This window comes from Hemibagrus wyckioides, linkage group LG03 (genome assembly GCF_019097595.1).
Source record: "Hemibagrus wyckioides isolate EC202008001 linkage group LG03, SWU_Hwy_1.0, whole genome shotgun sequence".
Lineage (NCBI taxonomy): Eukaryota > Metazoa > Chordata > Actinopteri > Siluriformes > Bagridae > Hemibagrus > Hemibagrus wyckioides.
The window spans coordinates 16,334,793-16,356,107 of NC_080712.1; the positions used below are offsets into that span (position 1 = coordinate 16,334,793).

General features: G+C 38.5%; 3 protein-coding genes across 9 annotated transcripts; all 3 read left to right on the forward strand.

The window, feature by feature from the left end:
* The first annotated feature begins 736 nt into the window (after positions 1-736).
* slc17a5 (solute carrier family 17 member 5) lies at positions 737-9,171 on the forward strand. 2 transcript variants are annotated; one of them, XM_058385617.1, is made up of 11 exons: positions 737-895; positions 2,792-2,985; positions 3,593-3,826; positions 3,927-4,014; positions 4,123-4,209; positions 4,300-4,418; positions 4,528-4,689; positions 4,913-5,045; positions 5,237-5,384; positions 5,974-6,064; positions 7,001-9,171. In XM_058385617.1, the coding sequence occupies exons 1-11, from the start codon at positions 811-813 to the stop codon at positions 7,130-7,132; spliced, it is 1,473 nt and encodes a 490-aa protein (XP_058241600.1). In that variant the 5' UTR covers positions 737-810; the 3' UTR covers positions 7,133-9,171. The 2 variants fall into 2 exon arrangements, with proteins under 2 accessions (XP_058241600.1, XP_058241601.1); XM_058385618.1 differs by lacking the exons at positions 5,974-6,064; positions 7,001-9,171 and adding an exon at positions 5,603-5,881.
* A 1,869-nt stretch (positions 9,172-11,040) lies between these two features.
* Positions 11,041-15,349, forward strand: eef1a1a (eukaryotic translation elongation factor 1 alpha 1a). Of its 6 annotated transcripts, none has more exons than XM_058385623.1 (8): positions 11,041-11,182; positions 12,514-12,668; positions 12,760-12,939; positions 13,129-13,425; positions 13,534-13,684; positions 13,793-14,049; positions 14,200-14,434; positions 14,581-15,349. In XM_058385623.1, exons 2-8 carry the CDS (start codon positions 12,525-12,527, stop codon positions 14,703-14,705), a joined length of 1,389 nt encoding a protein of 462 aa, XP_058241606.1. In that variant the 5' UTR covers positions 11,041-11,182; positions 12,514-12,524; the 3' UTR covers positions 14,706-15,349. The 6 variants fall into 6 exon arrangements, with proteins under 6 accessions (XP_058241606.1, XP_058241602.1, XP_058241603.1 ...); XM_058385619.1 differs by having other exon boundaries at positions 11,050-11,182; positions 12,484-12,668; XM_058385620.1 differs by having other exon boundaries at positions 11,076-11,182; positions 12,488-12,668.
* Positions 15,350-17,778: 2,429 nt separating this feature from the next.
* On the forward strand, positions 17,779-21,244 carry cgasa (cyclic GMP-AMP synthase a). The gene is made up of 5 exons (XM_058386848.1): positions 17,779-18,477; positions 18,577-18,799; positions 18,944-19,201; positions 19,528-19,624; positions 20,817-21,244. The coding sequence occupies exons 1-5, from the start codon at positions 17,821-17,823 to the stop codon at positions 21,148-21,150; spliced, it is 1,569 nt and encodes a 522-aa protein (XP_058242831.1). The 5' UTR covers positions 17,779-17,820; the 3' UTR covers positions 21,151-21,244.
* Positions 21,245-21,315: the final 71 nt, after the last annotated feature.

A 21,315-nucleotide genomic window follows, 5' to 3' on the forward strand; every position in this document is an offset into this window, starting at 1 on the left:
ATATCTCTGGGACATTTCTTTTAGCTCTGAAGATGTTTCTCTGCTCTTTTGTCACAATCTCAACAGAAGTCACAGTCACACTGGGCAATATACTCACAATTTCAAGAGAGAGATAGCATATATTTGAGCAGCTAAAAACACAAGATATGTTAACAAAATACTAAATAAACCCATGGTCCCGCCATTTCAATCCCTAGTTTAGATTACTGTGGATGTAAAACTTCTGTGTGTGTGTGTCCTCCCCTTGTCACTGTGGGTTTCCTCTATCTCCCCCGGTTTCCTTCCAACGGACATGCCAAAATGTGTGTTACACTGACTCTAGGTATGAATGTGTATGTACACAGTGTCCTACTGCATCCAGTCTGGGGTGTACTTACACCTCACAGAGCCTCCATGTTCCTGACCAGAGGAAAACACTTAATAATAAAGTACAGCTGAACACAAGCCAAAGATCACTGTGTGTAAAGGCAAGTATCACATTTTTCCTGCTTCTAACACATCAACTTTGAGGACAAAATGTTCACTTGCTGCCTAATATATCCCACCCACTAACATGTGCCATGATGAGGAGATAATCAGTGTTATTCACGGCACCTCTGAGTGGCCATAATGTTATGCCTGATCGGTGTGTGTATGTAGTGGCTACTAGTGGCGGATCCGTCGTGTGTGACGTGTTCTTAAGGGGCGGTGCATGGCAGTGTCGGAACCAATGATAGCGACTTTCGAGTGAAGCCGCGCCCACGTGCTGACTGCGTATTGCATTTAGACTGATGTCCGGGAAGTAAACATTTCGCCTATACCGTGTGAGCCATGGACCGCGTAGGATCAGACACAGAAACTGATGACTATGAGCAGCCTTTGCTTCATCGGAATAGGGACGATGGTGTAAAGAGAGGTAAATGGCTGCGATATGTGTATGCATGTTTTTGGAAACCGAACTGAGCAGTGTGTTGGCGACGAAAATCAAAACAATAGATTGTCGGTGATGTGGCGCTAGCAAGCTAAAGAATCCGGTGTATATGTGAATGGTGTGAACGTGTGCTCCGTATCAGCTGTACTCTACGCTTCCACTGTAGTTAAGTTTTAAAGGAACTAGGGGAATACTAGCTTCCGAGCTAAGTCACATGGTCCCTTGTGCGGCATTTACTTTATGACCAAACTAGCTAGCCATTTCATTCGCATTATGGCCAACATTCTGACTGACCAGATCATTAGTTACTTGGTATTTGCTATCATGTTTTTATTTTTCTGTATCTACTTATAGAACGTCTATATCTGCTCAGCATGATGGCATTGTGATCTAATGTGAAGTTCTCCTGTTTTTATTGCTCTCCTGCCGTCAGCTGACCTCGTAATTAAACAGCATGTAACTTGATTGGAATTGTGTCTGAATCTGATCTGTCTATAGGCGTAACCCGTGACTGCACTGCATATACAAAGAGAATATGAACATTTATATCTGCTGAGTATGCAGCTGTGTTTTACTGTAGCAGATGAAACATGAGAGGTGTGGAGATGACTCAGGTAGTAAGATTCTGTCAAGAAGCAGACAGGAACCATTTTGGCCTCATCTGAAATCCTGTCTGTCTGTGTGAATGCATATACACTGACCAGGCATAACATTATGACCGCCTGCCTAATATTGTGTTGGTCCCTCTTTTGCTGCTAAAACAGCCCTGACCCGTCATGCACTGTGTATTCTGACACCTTTCTATCAGAACCAGCATTTACTGCTCCAGCAATTTGAGCAACAGTAGCTTGTCATTTGGATCGGACCACACGGGCCAGCCTTTGCTCCCCATGTGCAGCAATGTGGCAGCCCATGACCCTGTCGCTGGTTCACCACCGTTCCTTCCTTGGACCACTTTTGATAGACACTGACCACTGCAAACACCCCACAAGAGCTGCAGTTTTGGAGATGCTCTGATCCAGTCGTCTAGCCATCACAATTGGGCCCTTGTCAAACTCACACTTGCCCATTTTTCCTGCTTCTAACATCAACTTTAAAGACAAAATGTTCACTTGCTGCCTAATATATCCCACCCACTAACAGGTGCCATGATGAGGAGATGATCAGTGATATTCACTTCACCTGTCACTGCTCATAATGTTCTGCCTGATCGGTGTGTCTTGAATGTTATATGTACATTCATAGCTGTTTTTAACAAAATACAAAAAAAAAAAAAACCACAGTGCATATTTAAAAGGGTCAGGATGTTGATCTGCTTGAAAATCTTAAAATCCTATATATTTTCATGCCTTAAACTTTGCATGCTTAATTTTGAATAAACTGTCGACTTAAACAGCACTCAAACCGGCTGGCTTTGCTGTGAATGTCCTGGAGAAATACAAATAAAAAAAAAAACTGTACAAGTGCTAAAGAATAAAGTTAAAGTTGCAATGGTCATTTCCAGTCAATAGCTAACAGAAATCTCATACCAGACATTTATGTATAAATAACACTGCTCTACAAATGCTAACTGTATATAAATAGTAAGGTATTTTCTAGAAATGTGTTTCAGACCTTATTTACTTATTGTAGTTTATATCCAGTAACTCTCTGGAAAGCAGTCATCATGAGAAAAGCAGTGACGTAAGTTTGCATATCAACATCTAGGCTGCAGTGTGGAAAAGTCAAGGTGTGTCTGTAGCCATGGCTGTAGAGATATTTTTAAAGTACTGACTTATGCACATTGTCCACAAGCAGTAATTATTGTTTCTTCAAGGTATCCTTGTGTACATTTGTATGCCCTTTTGTACTCTAAATAAAATGTTGTTTTTGTTTTCACAGCTCCTGTGCTATGCTCTTCACGCTATGGCCTTGCCTTAATGTCGTGCTATGGCTTCTTTGTGGCGTACGCACTGCGTGTGAATCTCAGTGTGGCCATGGTGGATATGCTGAGAAACAGTAGCATCAGTACTAATGCCAGTGGCTCTGTGTGCCCGAGGCATACCAGCCCAGCGCGACCCAGACACAACCACACAGTAAGAACCGTTCTGTTTACCAAAACACCTGCACTATACATTTTTTGGGTTAGCCCTTGAAGGTTCTAGTGCTTTAAAAGGAGTAGCTAAATTCATGTAAGAAGAAATTTGTGTATGTGCATCCGCATGCATCATTACACTTTCACTTAGACATTTTATCTAAATGGAACCTTAAACACTTTTTGTGCTTTTCCTCTTTTTAATCGTTAATTAAATTCTGTGGCTTTTAGACTATAAAATGTGCCAGAAACATCCAGAACAAGGAATCTCTCCCTTGTGTAATTTTGTGAACCGTTCAAAGACTGAGACTTAATTATGTCACAAGAAAGACGCATTTCTGTAATCAATTTAATTTGCCCATGGCTGCAGTTCATATACAGTGCACGTGAATGCACTTTAAGTGAAGCTTTGAAATGAGTTAATGCTATATCTTAACATACATTCATCATAATTCACTTTTATCTGTTCACCAAAGATAAAACTCTCCATAAACTGTATTTAAAGCTACAGTTTTCCAACTACATGTACATAATACATAGGAATACTGAGAAATAGCAGATGTATAAATATGACAGCCTACACATAGATGATTGTTTGTCTTCTTCAGGCCAGTGTGTACGACTGGGACTCAGAGACTCAGGGCTGGATCCTGGGCTCCTTCTTTTACGGCTACATCTTCACTCAGATACCAGGTGGCTATATGGCACGTAAATATGGTGCCAAGTGGCTGCTGGGCATCGGCATTCTAGGAACTGTGATCTTTACTCTGCTAACGCCTGTGGCTGCAGACCTGGGAGCTGGTTATCTCATAGCAGTCAGGGTGCTGGAGGGCATAGGGGAGGTAAGCGACTTTGTTTAGATATGTGTATGTGCAGCTTAGCTTGTGGTTTGCTGTTGAATATTGGTTCTGTATTGATTCTGTACATTTTATTGCATGTCAGGGAGTGACATTTCCTGCTATGCATGCTATGTGGGCATCCTGGGCTCCACCCTTGGAGAGAAGTCGACTGCTTACTATCTCTTATGCAGGTAGAAAAGGAAATGTTTACATGTGTGCATGTAGTAATGTTTTATACAATCTGTAGAAACTGTAGAAATCTGTTTTTTTTTTTTTGTTTTTTTTTTGTTTTTTTTTAGGTGCCCAGCTTGGCACTGTAGTAGCCCTTCCCGTGTCTGGTCAGATATGTTTTTACCTGGATTGGACATACGTCTTCTATATATTTGGTGAGGATTCATATGTAAATTAAAAAAAAAAAGTCATATATTGCTTGGTTTCTAGAACCAATCATTTGCACCATTTCCTTGTTGTTATAGGAGCTATTGGGCTACTCTGGTTTTTCTTGTGGGTTTTTCTGGTCAGTAATAGTCCTGACACGCACAGAAGGATATCAGAGATTGAGAAGACATACATAAAAGCTTCATTAAAAAAAGAGGTAAACATTATTTGAAAAAAGAAAGAAAAATACAGCTGTTCTGTCATAATCATTGAATCAGTTGCTTTACAATGAACTCATAATATATGTATTTGTTTTTCTGGTATAGCTGTCTCCCACTTCAGCCTACATCCCCTGGATGTCCATTTTCACATCTGCTCCACTATGGGCCATAGTTGTTGCTCACTTTTCATACAACTGGACATTTTACACACTGCTGACTCTCTTACCCACCTACATGAATGATATTCTGGGCTTCAGCATTAAGGAGGTTAGTGCATCTTCATGTATAAGACAATTACTTTGATTCCATTTGATGATTTCATGGGGAGAAACTGAACATCTGTATTTATGCTGTTATTTATGGATGCTTTAAAAATTGCACATAAATGTGATATGTGTATGTTCTTCAGCATGAATGTTGGATACTTCTGATTACAATGAGTGCTGTGTTTTTGTTGTGTGTGTGTGTGTGTGTGTGTGTGTGATGTTAGAACGGGATGCTCTCTGCCCTGCCCTACTTGGGTTGTTGGCTTCTGTCTATGGGAGGAGGCCAGTTAGCAGACTACCTAAGAGAGACCTGGCTTTTCCGCACAGTGACTGTGCGCAAGGCCTTCACTATAGTAGGTGAGTAAGTGATCACCCTAGAAAAACATTTGTCTGTGAGGGGGTGCTGTGTCTAGCATTTGCGGAAGAATTTCAGAAACTGCTGTGTCGTGGAATGTGTAGTTTAACTTGCACTGCAAAACTGCTGAGAGTTTAAAACCATAATCTGTCAGATCTTGGATATAAACAGGTGTGTGTATGCGTTTGTTTAGGCATGGTGGGACCAGCTGTATTTCTGGTGGCAGCAGGATACACTAACTGCAACTACATTCTGGCTGTTGTTTTTCTCACTGTCTCCTCAAGTCTGGGAGGCTTTTCAGCATCTGGCTTTAACATCAATCATCTTGACATTGCGCCATCGTAAGACCATTGTTTTGTTTTATTTTGTTTTAAAACATGAAATGGTAATGCAAAATTACATACTGAAAATACACTACTATTCAAAAGTTTGGGGATAGTTCTCATGTTTTATTGCGCCGTTAAGTTATTCACTTGTACAGTCTTGTAGTCCTTTGGCTGCTCCCAGTTTGAGGTCACCACAGCGGATCATCTGATCCGTATATTTGATTTCGACACAGGTCTTATGTGGGATACCCTTCCTGATGCAACCCTGCCATTTTATCCGGGCCTAGGACCAGCACTTAGCATTAACCCCTCAGTGGCTGGGTTGGTTCCCTGCCCAGGATTCAAACCTGGGGCGTGGTGGTGAGAACGTGGGATCATGCTGCTGGGCCACCATATTGAACATAATATGTTATTAAAAGCAATAGTGTCTGTCTGCCACAAGACATCTTAAAGAAGCACAGATAAAAGCAGTTGACAACGCATGCTGGCATTCTTCTGGCATACACTCTAAATGTATTTGCAACAAATTTATTCAAGTTTCCAAACTATTGAACAGTAATGTATATGAGAAATCTGAAGCACTTATAATACATTTTGTCCTCAGATATGCTGGAATCTTGCTAGGAATCACAAACACATTTGCAACTATCCCCGGCATGGTGGGTCCTGTGATAGCAAGATCACTGACCAAATCTGTAAGTTTCTTTATTGTTAAATATTACTTATCTTTATAGTTCTTATAAGAAATATCTCTACTCCAGTTTTATCTATATTTTTTTTTAATAGTTCAGGCTGTTAAAATAGTTGCAATTGCAATTTGTAATCTGTTAGTTGACCTAATTTAGGATCTTAAAATGTAGATGATTACAAGTTCTATTTGTTTAATGCAGTGCCAGGGCATGTCTATCAGGAATGTCTGGCAATTTTCTTAAAAATCTTAACACAAATGATAACAAAACAACCAAGTGGTTCACAAAGCAGTCCTCAGGGCCTTACATTTTTCCACAATTTTTCACTGTCCCCCAAAACACAGGAACTTTTACAGAAAATGTGGACCTTTGCAGAGAGGCATGAGAAATTACACATTATAGAGGACAGTTTTAAATGGAATATGCCACTAAATTAATCACATTCCTGTTTAATTGGAATCACATCCCGCAGCCATGCTGGCTGTTTGTTTATGAAGTCAGTTGATCAGGTGGGAAAGTAGTTTGTGGATACGTGCGGTTTCTAGTGGCGTGACATTAAGTAGTGTTGGCTCGTGTTGACTTTACCAGTCAGCGGATATGAAATGAGTCCTGCCAAGAACTTTTGTATGTCCTAAAAACTCGACTGTCAATCACATTATCTGTTAAGCAATAAACTGCATGCACTCGTGTATATATATACGGGGTGTCCGAAAAGTCAGGAACACAGGAGAGTAAAACGACATTTAATACTTAATTTAGTATTAATTATTTATAATAAATGCTCTACATGTTCACCCTTACACTACACATTTTTCTCAGCGATTGGATGATTTGTTTGTGTATTTTGCACAACATATTCAATTGACATATTTGCTCGCAGTGCTCATTCACATTCACTGTGTTTACACTGACTAATACATTAATCTGCTGTTCTGGTTTCAGAACGCTATTTCGGACTGGCAAACAGTATTTTATATCTCAGCTGGGATAAATCTCTTCGGTGCTATCTTCTACACATTGTTTGGAAAAGGTACAGTACAACCTTGGGCAGTCCAGAGAGTAAACATAGAATAGAAAGTCTTTGAAAGGACTGAATGGACACTACGGCATTAAGAATTCAGGGGATGGATTCAGATGACTCTGCTTGAAGATTCGAGCACAGCTGATTAGATTATACTGTTTTTGGTAAACATATGGCTAAATGTTTTTGATATCATTATAAATGGATGCTTTGGTGATTTTCGTTCTCTCACTTCCATGTCGTTTTTAAGCATTTTGTGTAATGTAGGGGCCCAGTATTTTTACAGGACACATGTCTTTAGTCAGTGTACATCTTAGACAGCGGACATTTTAATTCAGTGACTATAGTTTGCTTTCAGTTCATTTGAACTGCTCAGCAAATTTCAGATTGTTTAGGGTTTAGTGAGGCACAGATGATGTACGTCAGCCATTCAACAGCTTCAAAGTTATTAAAAATGTGAACTGCAACAAGTGCTAATACAGCCCTCTTGGGTTAAAAATATCTCTAAAAATTTCCTTCTGTGAATGTTTCCAATAGAAGGAGGAGCAGTCGGGACAGTTAGTTAATGACAGCGCTGGCTGAATATTTTAAACTAGCTTAATCTGGCAACCTCAAGATCTTGTTTTATAGTACATAATTGGAATTGAATCTAATGAAGCACAGACACTGTGTCTCTGATGTACAGAACCATTTCTCTTTTAAAATATATTGCACAGATTGGGATAGGGAAAAGGGAGGAATGGTCTGGATAATATGGTATAAAACACCATGGTGACTTTGCTGTGTGATGGCATGCTGAACAACTGCATGTTGTTAACTCAACTGCCTTGTACAGGGATTCACCCGATTGTAGCCTATAAAACTGGTAAAATAGGATAGCCCTTTGACTATATTTTGTTTGAAACTGTGTTGTTAATCATGCTGTCCTGCGCCACCAAAGTCTATGGTCACAAGTTTTTCTACTATTTTTAGACTCTACATTAAAATGGTCATTTACTATTCCATCTAGGAACAGGAAGTGAACTGAGCTGGACTTTAGCTGTAGCTTAAATTAACTTGAAGATGCAGACGTGTCAACATCTTAGTTTATCTGAAGCATTTAAAATTTATGACCTCCTGGTGAAACAGGAGATACCTGAAAACTACACTGTTTTATTTTTCAGTTAAAATAATGCAGAAATAAAATCTACCTGTCAGATAAGTCATTTTACTGTACAGGCAAGGTCTTGGTACATCACAGACTTTCATATGCTGCTGGTAGTGGTTTTTCCTGTGTGCTGACTTGATCTAGGTGAATTTTGACCAATAAAATCACAATACCTGTTTTTTTTGCTGCTTATTTTTTAAGTATGGGTTTAGAATCTGTAGAAGGAAATTCCTCTCTAGCCATGGGTCTTATATCCGCAGTTCCTGATTACGTTTTTTTGTACTCTACATGCAATTTTCAATTTTTCTACTTGAAAAGAATTACTGTTGATTCTAATCATTTTGAAGATAAATATAATTGTGAATTTATTTTGTTTTTGCCTTTTATGTAAATCGTATGGAAATGTCTGAAAATCACCCGGATCAAATCGAGTCACTTTTTCTCTGTTAAAAACTAAAAGCTTTCTATAAAGCAAATGTAACCCCTACATAACTGTCTCTTTTTTGGTATTGTGCCTTACTTTTATGGTAAGCCCATAAAATGATTTTATTATAAAACACAGACCCACAATCTCTGAGATTTTATCTTGCTTTACTTTTTGTCTGTTTACACGATATGAAGCTATAAACGGAAGTGGGTATATTTGGTTGCTAGTTTTTGTATTTTTGCATTATATATTTTAGCTCATTATTACGTTGTTTACTTAAGACATAAAGTCCGATATCTCAGGAATGGAGACAGTGGAAAGAAATGGAGAAGAATGAAGGAATTGTAAGAATGATACCTTATGTGAAAAGAAGACTTGTCCCCATGCCGTTTGCTACATAGCTGAAGTAATGTGTAAGCCATGTCTATTCAACAGTAAGAAGTCTTGTATTCGCTTAATTTCCCCTGACCATAACTAATCATGTTCATTCAAAGTAATTAAAGTGCATAAATCAGTCATGTACTGTTTGGTTATTTTTGTTCTGATAATGGTTGTTGAATGGCTTCTTTTGATTATATGCTTTTTGTGTTAAATTAGTTCAAAGCTGTTATTTTATACATGCAGTCACAATCTAGATTCTAAGATCATGCTGTGCCTAAACCTAATGTTTGTGTTGAACAAAATAGTATTAACTGTTATATTTTATACATATGAATTCAGATGTAATGGCAGTTTTTGCATTTCCAACCTTCCTTGCCATTAATAACAAAATCCATAAATACACATAACTACATTTATTATAGTGTAAAGAAGCATGTCTTACCCTTTTGACCTTTAATTTCATTCTCAATTATACGTTTATGTTAAGATTTATTTAATTGTAGCACATTCATGACCTCAGACAATCAAATTGAAATAACAGGCTTTTAAAAAACTCCATATTCATTATCAGTATATTCTAATACTGTATGAACACAGTAGACTACATCAGATTGACTACATATTAAGATGTTTGGTAATAATATCTATAATAATCTCCAGTTTTTTGACTAGTCTTTTCTAAAATTCAGTTGGAACAGATTTAGGGAATATCTCAGTAACTAACACCAAATGGAAAAGATGAGATAATACAATGTTATAACATAATATACTGATATTTTATTACATGCAGTATTACAAAGAAAAATGCACCCTAAATGAATACAATTATAGATCCAAACAATAGGCTGAGAATTTGGTTTTTTTTGGGGGGGGTTAGCAACTTAAAATATTCCTAGCTGTTTTCGTATTCGGATTTAAACTAAATGGTGTGTTCTTTTTTTTTTTTTTTTTTTTTTAAGTTGACCCTGTGCCATGGAAGCATTGGAATAGAACAAAAAAAAAAAGCAATGCTGCTGAAAAATAAGAAATTTTTTATTTTCTTTTTCTTGACAAGATTTTAATGCTGCTGCCACAGATGTTCCTAATAAAGTGGCTGGTGAGTGTACATAGCTTGTTGATAAATGTAGGTTAATATACACCTAGTTCGGGGACATCTATTGTACCATAAGTGTGTATATTTTACTGGGAAACCTTAAAATAATTTAAGGGCTTTATAGGTCCAAAAATATGTGGACACATCACCATCACACCCAAACGTGTGCTTGTTGAATAATCCCATTCCAAAGTTAATTCACCTTTGCAGTCATGATAAACATTACTCTTCTGGGAAGACTTTCCTCTAGAATTTGGAGTGGGCATTTGCATTTGTGAGGTCAGACGAAGAGGTTTGGCACACAGTGTTCAGTTCAGTCGTTTTGTACAGGCCTTTCCAACATCTTTATTATGTTCCTCACTTTATGCATAGGGGCATTGTTGTGGGACATGTTTAAGCCTTTTAGATATAGTGATGGGAAATTGTAAAGTTACAGCAAAGACATGCTACACAATTGTGTCCTTTCATCTTTGTAGTGTGATGCTCAGGTGTCTACTTACTTGTGTATAATGTGCATTACATACACTTTCTTAGGTAAGCGCACACACACACACCTGCAAATGGTTGCACCCTGGATGGTAATCACCACCTGAGAGAGATGGATAAACACCTCACATTGAAGTGTTTGTAAGCTCTTTGTGTTTGCAAAATTCTGACATTAAGTGTTTGAGTTGTTAGAGTGCACCAGAGAAATTCACATGAACTGTGTTAAGCTCGCCTTTATTAAAAGTGTTCCTCTTGAATGGTGCTACAGTGTGCAATGAACAGGCGCATATCATAATGCTGACCCCACTGACAGGCGTGTAATAAACCTGGATTTATTCCTAGCGATGCTGACTATATATAGTGTAATCATTTATCCTGTATGTCGACTAAAATGACCGTTTAATCGACCAAAAAAACTTTTCAAAGCAGGTGGTAAGTGAATGTTGTAGCACGGAAGTGCGCAGACGCGCTGTGGCGCAATATAACGCAGCTCTGCGCGCTTCAGTGTGTCAGTGTGTGTTTGTGTGTGTGTGCGCGAGCCTCAGCAGCACCGTGTCACTGCAGCACAGGTACTGTATCTCCTCCATTACATATACACCACACACTCTTTATCATGATGCAATTCAAATTACGATGGGTGTACAATGTTTAGCGAGTGATTAGTGAGTGATGCTGTGAGGGATTAGACGTCGCGTTACAGTCCGTGTGTGTGTGTGGTGTGGTGTGTGTGTGTGTGTGTGTGTGTGGGATGAGGGAACATGGCGGCGGCTGCAGTGAGGAGCTTGTGCTGTTAAATCTCTCAGACATGTCACTGACCTCTGTGCGTCAGGTAGAACATTCCAGATCTCTGGTCATTTGTAGTTATTTGTGCGTTTGATGTTATTTGTTGGCATTTGTGGGGTTTTTTGTTTATCACCCAGACTGTAATAAACTCCCAAGGTTATTTCAGTAACGATGTTAAACCATTGTTAGGTAACATGGGTAAGATTGACCCTTGTGTTAAAGTTTAGGATGGAATTTAGCCTCTCAGCATGAATCATTCATTCTAACCTTACATAAATATACAATTCTGCATCAAAACATATAGCTTAACAAGTTCCTAAGGACTAAATATGAATACATAAATGCATAATGGGATGTAAGTGGGAAATATTGCAGTTTGATAGACAGTGTAGGGTCTGGAAATGATTTACAATTTTATACATTTTGGTAGTTCTGTTTCTTTCTCTTTTTAATCTCAAATGGCTGCTCAGAGTACTGGTTACAAAATGGAGGTATGCTTGACTGGTGGTATGAGATATACTGAAGAAAGAAAGCTTATGCAGTTGCATCAGCCTGGTGCTCCTGATCTGAGCTATACGACACCAAAAAAATTTGCAAATGGCCAGAGCAGAACAGGGTGTGTAAGAGCATAATGACTAGAGACAGGAGGTGGAAGGGCCTTTGTGCACCTTGCTGCATGTCAGTTTGGTGTCAGGTATCATGCCTGTGGTGGTGCTAGAGAAATGTACTAACATGACATGTTAGGGGGGAAAGAAGGGGAGGAAAAAAGAAAACAAAAGAGAAACTTAAGGGTTTTAGCTTGCCATAGCTTGTCTGACTTCCATCCACAATTCAGTTTCATAAAGTTGCTGAAATGGATTGCAAAACAAGCAGTTAGTGTGTGTTCTGCTTCTGCCCTTGTCCATGGTGCTGTACACTGTTCTGTAGGTGAAAGTGTTAAGGGTGCTTTAAACTCAGCTGGACCTAAAAGTACAGTGTTCCTCATGCTATACTTCCTCAACCTATGCAAAAGCTGAGCTTAAAACATATCACTGTATTATTAAAATATTTATTAGTTTTGTGTTTATTTTCTGTTCCAATGTATAAGGCAGGCTTATAGCACTTTTGTCACATTCAGTGTAACCAGTCATGGGAAAGGAGAAGCTCCACATCAACATTGTGGTCATTGGCCATGTGGACTCTGGCAAGTCCACTACGACTGGCCACCTCATCTACAAGTGTGGTGGCATCGACAAGAGAACTATTGAGAAGTTTGAGAAAGAGGCTGCCGAGGTAGAGTCTTTGATCAACAAAACCATTTCAAATGCAGATATAACACTGTTTCTTCTGATAAGTTTTAACATTATGGTCTGAACTGTTTTAGATGGGTAAGGGGTCCTTTAAGTATGCCTGGGTGTTGGATAAGCTGAAGGCAGAGCGGGAGCGTGGTATCACCATTGACATTTCCCTGTGGAAATTTGAGACCAGCAAGTACTATGTTACAATCATTGATGCTCCTGGACATAGAGACTTCATCAAAAACATGATTACTGGCACCTCCCAGGTCAGTCTTTCAGAACCATACATTATTTGAAAATGTTACTCTCTTGCTTTGTACCATAGCTTTATAAAATTTGATGATATAGTTAAATAGGAAGGACATGTCTTTTTTATTTTTGGAGCAAATTTTTCAAGTTTGCATATTCATAGTCAGAGTGCAGTGCTTCATGTTTTTTCTGTTTGTGTACTTCAGGCAGATTGTGCTGTCCTGATTGTGGCAGCTGGTGTCGGTGAGTTTGAAGCTGGTATCTCAAAGAACGGTCAAACCAGAGAGCATGCTCTCCTGGCCTATACGCTGGGTGTAAAACAGCTCATTGTAGGTGTTAATAAGATGGACTCAACTGAGCCAAACTACAGCCAAAAGCGTTATGAGGAAATTGTAAAGGAGGTCAGCACCTACATTAAGAAGATTGGCTACAACCCTGAAACCGTCGCATTTGTCCCCATTTCTGGGTGGAATGGTGATAACATGTTGGAGGCCAGCCCCAATGTATGTGTGACATCATAAGTGCCATATTGTTTTCATAAGTTCTCTGAAGATTTATTGATTTATAGTACGTATGAGACTAATATTGCTAGGTTTCTGTCATTTCGGTAGATGACTTGGTTTAAGGGCTGGAAGATCACCCGTAAGGATGGCAGTGTATCAGGAACTACTCTTCTGGAGGCACTTGATGCCATCCAGCCCCCAACTCGTCCCACTGATAAGCCACTCCGTCTGCCTCTGCAGGATGTCTACAAGATTGGAGGTGATGCTTTATGCAAGGCATTTTTTACCAGGCAAAAAATATCTACAGTGTTAATTTCTTATCTTTTATGTAAAACAAGTAATGAAGCTATATTTAAAATTTGATTAGGTATTGGAACTGTCCCTGTGGGTCGTGTGGAGACTGGCATTCTGAAGCCAGGAATGGTGGTGACCTTTGCACCTGTTAATGTAACTACGGAGGTAAAGTCGGTGGAGATGCACCATGAGGCTCTGTCTGAAGCCCTGCCAGGGGACAACGTGGGCTTTAATGTCAAAAATGTCTCAGTGAAGGATATTCGCCGTGGGAATGTTGCTGGTGACAGCAAAAATGATCCACCCCAGGAGGCAGCCAGCTTCACTGCTCAAGTATGTTCAAATTCTGTTGCTGCTAATCCTCTTTAAAGATATGCAAAGTGAACATATTTGCATGTTTAATACACTTTCCGAGAATGGTGTAATGTTTAGCATACGTGAGATGCAGATGGTCACAGTGACTTATGTAATTCTTCATATCAGGTGATCATCCTGAACCACCCAGGGCAGATCAGTGCAGGTTATGCTCCAGTGCTGGACTGCCACACTGCACATATCGCCTGCAAGTTTGCTGAGCTCAAGGAGAAGATTGACCGCCGCTCTGGAAAGAAACTTGAAGATAATCCCAAGAACCTCAAGTCTGGGGATGCTGCCATTGTGGATATGATCCCTGGGAAACCCATGTGTGTGGAGAGTTTCTCAGAGTATCCACCTCTTGGTGAGTGCTTGGCCATTTGTGCTGGAGGGATATATTCCAATCAAATTTGTTGAATTGTTGTGGGATATTGATAATGTTGAATTGGTAAGAATTCTGATCAGTTTATTATGAGACAATTCTCAGACTATTCTGTGTTCACTTTCCAGGTCGCTTTGCTGTGCGTGACATGCGTCAGACCGTGGCAGTTGGAGTGATCAAGGGAGTCGAAAAGAAGGCTCCGACTGGTGGAAAGGTCACCAAGTCTGCTCAGAAAGCCCAGAAGGCCAAATGAATTTTGTGTTTGACTGCCAACTCCAGTGTCGCATACAACAGAACAGAGATCACCCAACGATATCCGATTGGCTGCTTAAACTCCATAATCATAGATTGGTTAATCGTTCCAATGCACCGTAAAAGTATCAGAAGGAAAAAAAAACTAAATCTAAAAAGAAAGGTTGTTTGATTTAGATCTATATCATGAGAATTATTTGTAATATTAGCTTGTAACAATTTGGAAAGTGATCTATTTATTTGGGTTACGACTGTTCACACGATTATGCGAAATTACTATTTTTGAGAGGAAATGTGATCATGATCTCTCCTACTCTGGAGTGCAGTTTTAGTCTGCTTCTTATATTGTTGTCCTGCTTTTAGTGTTTGTAGATTAGTATGTTTTCAGGTTTTGCTGCTCTTAGTAACTTAAATTATGTTACTTCTTAGTCATTCTAACTATTTAAGCTTTAAAGAAATTGGAAAATAATCAACCTTTCCAAAATCAGACCATGGTGGGCACTTTTCAAGCACTTAAAGCACTTGGCATAAAGCTAGCTTTGCACAGGCACTTATTATTAACTTTTAATTGGCTTTAGCTTCTGCACCTTACTGTTCTGACTATTCAGATCAATCCGGCCATATTAAAGGTTCTGCAGTCATATATTTTTGAGTGTCTTTTCTTTGAAATTAACATTTCAGAATGGTTTCACTTAAATAAAAGTGATGGAGATATTAAAAGTGATTTTTTTTTTTTTAGCTTTTAAAAAACTCCTGATATAGTAAGTTTCACACCAGAAGTTTCAAATAGTAAAATCATCAAGCAAAATATTAATGAACAAAAATATTAAGAATGATAAAAAAATAAATAACTAAAGAGAGAAAGAAAACAGTAGTAAAGTAAGGACAATCAGATCTAAATTTTTCAAAAAGATTACTTCTAATTCACAGAAATAGAATTTTTTTTCTATTTGCAAATTTGTCCGTTTGTTTCGTTTTAAATGAAAATGAGTCACGCCCACCCTGTAAACAATGGCGCATCCTCTGACAAGCATTATCTCATTATTATAGTTAATTCCACACTAGACTTATTTTCATATGAAATGGTCTCAAATAGTAAGTGGACCTGGCCATAATTTGAAAAGAAATGCTAAAATTCTTTATATAGAGTATTTTAAAAGTATATTACATTAAATTTAATGTGGAAGGGTCAGCTATATTCGAGACATGGCCATAATTAAGATTTAGCAGAGAGAAAAAACAGCAAAAGAAAGTAGAAAACTGGTGAATAAGAAGCCAGTTTCCGCCTCTTGTACCCACACCCCTTATCTGTATATTTGTGTCTACAAACTGAATCATTTATAATATATATTGAGGGTACTCAAGGAAGTCGCAACAGGGTCCACTTAATCTTGAGGTTGTTTATTCTGCTGCAAACACAAGATTAAAAACACTCTCCACTTCTTTCTTAGAGTGAAAATTGCAATCATGTGCTGCTAGATACTCAAGGTCAGCTCCCAAACAGCACAATCTAGAGGTCCTGTTCAAGACCGGGTTAAGGCCATACTTCTATATATATATATATATATATATATATATATATATATATATATATATATATATATATATATATATATATATATATGTATATATATGTATGATATGATAGTTGGGGGTTGCTGCAGCTACTGTGCTACAATACTGCTAATTACAGAAAAACTGGCCAAATGTTAAAATTATCATAGTTTTATTATAATAGTATAATTATGATTTTAAATAATAATTATAAATAGTTAGAATTAAACAGTGTATTAATGTCCCCCACTCTCTAAGAGAGTTTGGTGGGCATGGTGGTTGAGTAGTCGGGGTTTTCCCCTTCAGATTTCCCATGAAGCTCCCTTGTGACCTTGAACAGGATAAGTACAGAAACAATGGAGATTTAGTTTTAAAGTATACTTAGTCACTACAGATTACTTTTAAAAAAAATTAAAGATGTCTCAAGTCATTTTTAAAAAAAAAAGTATTATTAATTTATTATTATTGTTCATTGACTCATAGCTCGTATTAGTATAATTTATAATGGTTTAAAAAAGGTTTTAAAAATTAATTGTGCAGTGATGAGTGAGAACAATAGCAAATGAAAAGCAGAATCATGAATCAAATGTAATCTTTTAATAGTATTTTGACTTGAGTCTCCTCTTTACATGTACTGGAATTTTTAACAAAAATTATACATATATATTCTCACCATAAAAAATTTTGCTTGCGGATTTTATTTTAAATGTTTGCCACCAAATGAACTTTTATTCTAATACCGTTGCCCTCCTCACACACTAGATGGCGCCAGGAAGCCGTCAATATAAACCCTAAACAAACTGAAGTGCTGGAACGGAAGGGTTTTTCAGTACTACTGACACATGGATGTTGCACACTGGCACACCATTCCCAATAACCAGAACGCATTTCGTTCAAGTCAGTGACACTAATCTGAGTTTAGTGTGAGGTTTTATCAGATTTTACTGGTGTTCATTTCCCTTACAGACTCCTTTCAAACTTGCAAAACACATTCCACAAATATACATCAATAAACTAGTCCTACAGATTTTTATGGAATTTTAACTCAAATATAGGAGTAGGGTCTAACATTTTCGTAACAAATTTAGCTTAGACTGAGAATGATTTTCCCATGGTTGGATATTTAAAACATTTTATATATCGTAATGGGTCCACTGAGTCCTGCAGTAGAAGTGTATTTTGTCTAATGTACAAAGAGTACAAAACAAAAAAAGTGTACAAATAGACATTCTTACCAAGAAAATAGTAATGTTAACAAGTTCCCACGAAGTACCTTAAGCTATGTGCATCTGGTTTGCACATAAAGGAAGAAATGGCAGTTGTGTGGTAGGCTATAATAATGTATGGCGGATGGAGGAGTTTATTCCGGTTGCATTTCTGAAGGAAATTAACACACACGTCCCGTAAACTCTCCATGTCTAATCCTTCATAATTAGAAGATATAAGGCTGAGGGCATACTGACGAAACTATAGTTAGCTCCTCTGACGTCAAGGTGCTTTATAAGCGCTAGTTCCGCATCAGTCCGGCCTTTTACGCACTGCCGTCATACCAGCATTACGCTATGAGCGCTAGAGGAAGACCGCGCAAAGCCCGGGATGATAATCCAGGCGCATCTGGAGCTAAAAGCCCGTGTGGTACACGAAAGAAAAGCGTGCAAAGGAATGAGGACCAGATAGGAGTCAAGAAAACCACGGACGCCAAAGTGAGCAGCCATTCAAAGCTCCGGGAAAGTCAAGAAGTCTGTTCGGCAGAGCAACAAACACCCAAACCAACCAAAAGTGGCGAGAAGAAAGCAGCTCCCCGTAGCGCAGCAAGGAGAAGCAACAATATCGATGAGAATCCGAGCAAAGATCTCCAGAGTGCTCCTGAAAAGGAAAAGAAAAGTCAGAATGTGGAGCCAGCCAAAACAACAGACCCTAAAGTGAGCTGTCCTGCAAAGCCACAAGAAAGTCAAGTCGTGCGTCCGAAGAAATTTTCCAGAGACGCCAACTCTAGTGAAGAGAGACAAGCACCCAGATCAGCAAAAGGTAGCGAAAATCCGAATAAAGAACTCCTGGCTATTCTTGAAAAGTTAAAGGTAAAGAAAAGCCAGAGATCGGAGTCATCCAAATGCGTCAACGAGATACAGAATAAAATAACCGAGTATCTGAAACGGCACCTGGACTGGGGCAAAGACATCTGCGTTCTGAAAACTGGAAGCTACTATGAAAACCTTAAAGTATGTGACATTTGAAGACATTAACAGTTCTTTGTGTCTCGATCCTTAATCAATATGAATGTTAAAAGTGAGAAACTTGTTTGTGTGTGTGTTTTTAAGATATGCCAACCGGACGAGTTTGATGTCATGCTGACTATTCGAGTGGAGAGGGTGAACCTTCAGCCTTTTTCACAAGACGGCGCCTATTATAGTGTAGAAATGAAACGCCACACTCAAAGACACCCATTAGACAAGTATGTTAATGAGGACAGAACCATCAGGGCCAGTGAAATGCTCAAAGATTTCCGGGACAAAATAAAGGAAGCCGTCGACTCACTACATTGTAAGTATTATCCTGTAATAACTAAGTTCTGGCAGTGATAAAAGTGCTTCATAATAAAACTGTGTGTGTATGTGTGTGTATATGTGTATATGTGTGTGTGTGTGTGTGTGTGTATATATATATATATATATATATATGTAATAGATGTTGAACTGGAGAGGAAGAAGAAGGGCTGTCCAGCTGTAACTCTACTAGTGAAGGAGAATGGCAAGAACATTTCTATCGACTTTGTCCTTAGTCTGGAAGTCCACTCAAGCTGGCCTGATTTCACTCAGGATGGCTTCAACATAGAAAACTGGCTCAGCAAGAAAGTGAGGATGGTGCAAAGACAGAAACCCTTTTATTTGGTGCCTAAATACGAGGGAAAAGGCACCGCAGAGCAGGATGGAATTATGGCAAAGGGTAAATGAGCCTGATATGATATATTTATGTTGCTTTTCTTTTGGCTGCTTCCTGTTCAGTCACACCACAGAGGATATTCATCAGCCATGTATCAGCAGAACAATGCAAGAGTTAATGTTTTTTTGTTTATCACATTACTCTAGACACTGTTGTGTGTGAACTTACCAGGAGATCAGTTACAGATATTTTCAAAACCACACTTGTATATACAAAATGTTTAACATTTACTGAAGTTTCTGAAACTTGTGGGCCAGTTAGAAGTGAAAGGAAAAACGGTGGCTCTCGATGTTAAACCAAAAAATGAAAGATGTGTGTGTTGTGGGCAGATGCTTGGCGAATTTCTTTCTCACATGTGGAGAAGAACATCCTGAAAAACCACGGCAACAGTAAAACCTGCTGCGAAGGGGGTCAGAAATGCTGCAGGTGAGCACACATGCACACAAACAACTAACTACCCACTACAGGGTACATCTTACATACTGTAACACTCCAAAATTTTAGAAAGTGAGCCTAGTGCATATGATTAGATCACTAACAATAGTAGTAGTAATAATAATAATAATACTAATAATTGCATTCACATCTAATGTAATGCAATAATTGTCAATCCCCCCCCCCCAAGATGGCAACTGAATGTCTAAGCCACACCCACTTCTTCTGTTTGTGTTTGAATCAACCAGTAAAAAAATTTCAATTTTTTTCCATCTGGAGTGCAAAAGGATCAAACAAAGAAAAGTGGGCATGGACATGCACATGCGCACGCGCGCACACACACACGTCTTGGGAGAATTGTGGTTTAAATGAAAAAGTGTTCAAGGTCATAAAACCAGTTTGTTTCAGCATGCGTCATACAAGTTGTGGTAAATTTTGCAGACTAGAAGTTCTGATACTCACTAATAGTAAAGGGGGGGGAATCCTCATTTTAACTCCTCAGGACTGCAAGGTTCAAAGACAAGTTTTTTTTTTTGTCTTCACTTGTAAAAATGATCTTTAGATAGTAAACAAAGAAAGATTATATGGTATATACACTATATTGGCAAAATGATCTGAATACCTGATCATCCCATTTCAAACCATGGGCATTAATAAGGAGACCCATTTTTATTTCTCCGCTTTTCTGAGAAGGCTTTTTGCTAGATTTTGGACTGTATTTTAAGGAAATGACCACAAGCGCACTAGAGGACGCTATAATGTCCAGCAACAAGGCCTAGTGCGAAGTTGCCATTTTAATTTATCCCAAAGGTCTTCAGTGAGGTTGAGGTGAGGGCTCTGTGCAGACCACATTGTCACACTGAAACAGGTTTGGGCTTTTTAGATCAAGTGAAAGGAAACCTTAATGCTACAGCGTACAAAAACACAACTTGTGTTTTTAACTTTGTAGCAACAAATACATGCATTATGGTGAGATGTCTAAATCTTTAGCATTATAGTGCAGACATTTTTACTCTTGTAATCAGAGAATTTTAACACTGAATAAACAGCTAACCAGTGTCCATTACTGGTTACACACTACATAATCAATTTGCTGCATCTGTTACTGTTGTCACTTGCTATAATGATACATGAACACTTTTTAATTTAGACATGACACCATTGTAATCTGTGTAATCTACAGAAAACAGTGTCTGAAACTTCTGAAATACCTCTTGCAACGGCTGAAGGAGGAGAATCTGGATACTGCGGACAAGCTCTGTTCATACCATGCCAAGACTACACTGCTGCACGCATGTGCTACCAGAGTGAAGGACAGCGAGTGGGCAGACAGCGATCTCAGCTACTGCTTCCAGCAACTTCTCATGGACTTTGAGGGATATCTGAGGGCATGCAAGCTTCCTAACTTCTTCATCCCCTCCCAAAATCTGTTCGATGGCTTTAATGAGAAAAAATGCAACCTCCTAGCAGACCACATTGAATACCAACGTAATAACAGGTTTCCTCTACTATGTTAAATGAGAGTCTCTGAATCAAGAGTCTCCCATACTTTATACATTTTCTAAATGAAATGCATGTTTTAATAAATAAAACATTTATATTCTTCATTTATTTATATCTTTCCATGTCATTCCTGCTGTCCTGTCTACACCCACTATGCTCTCATACAAACCTTTAAATAC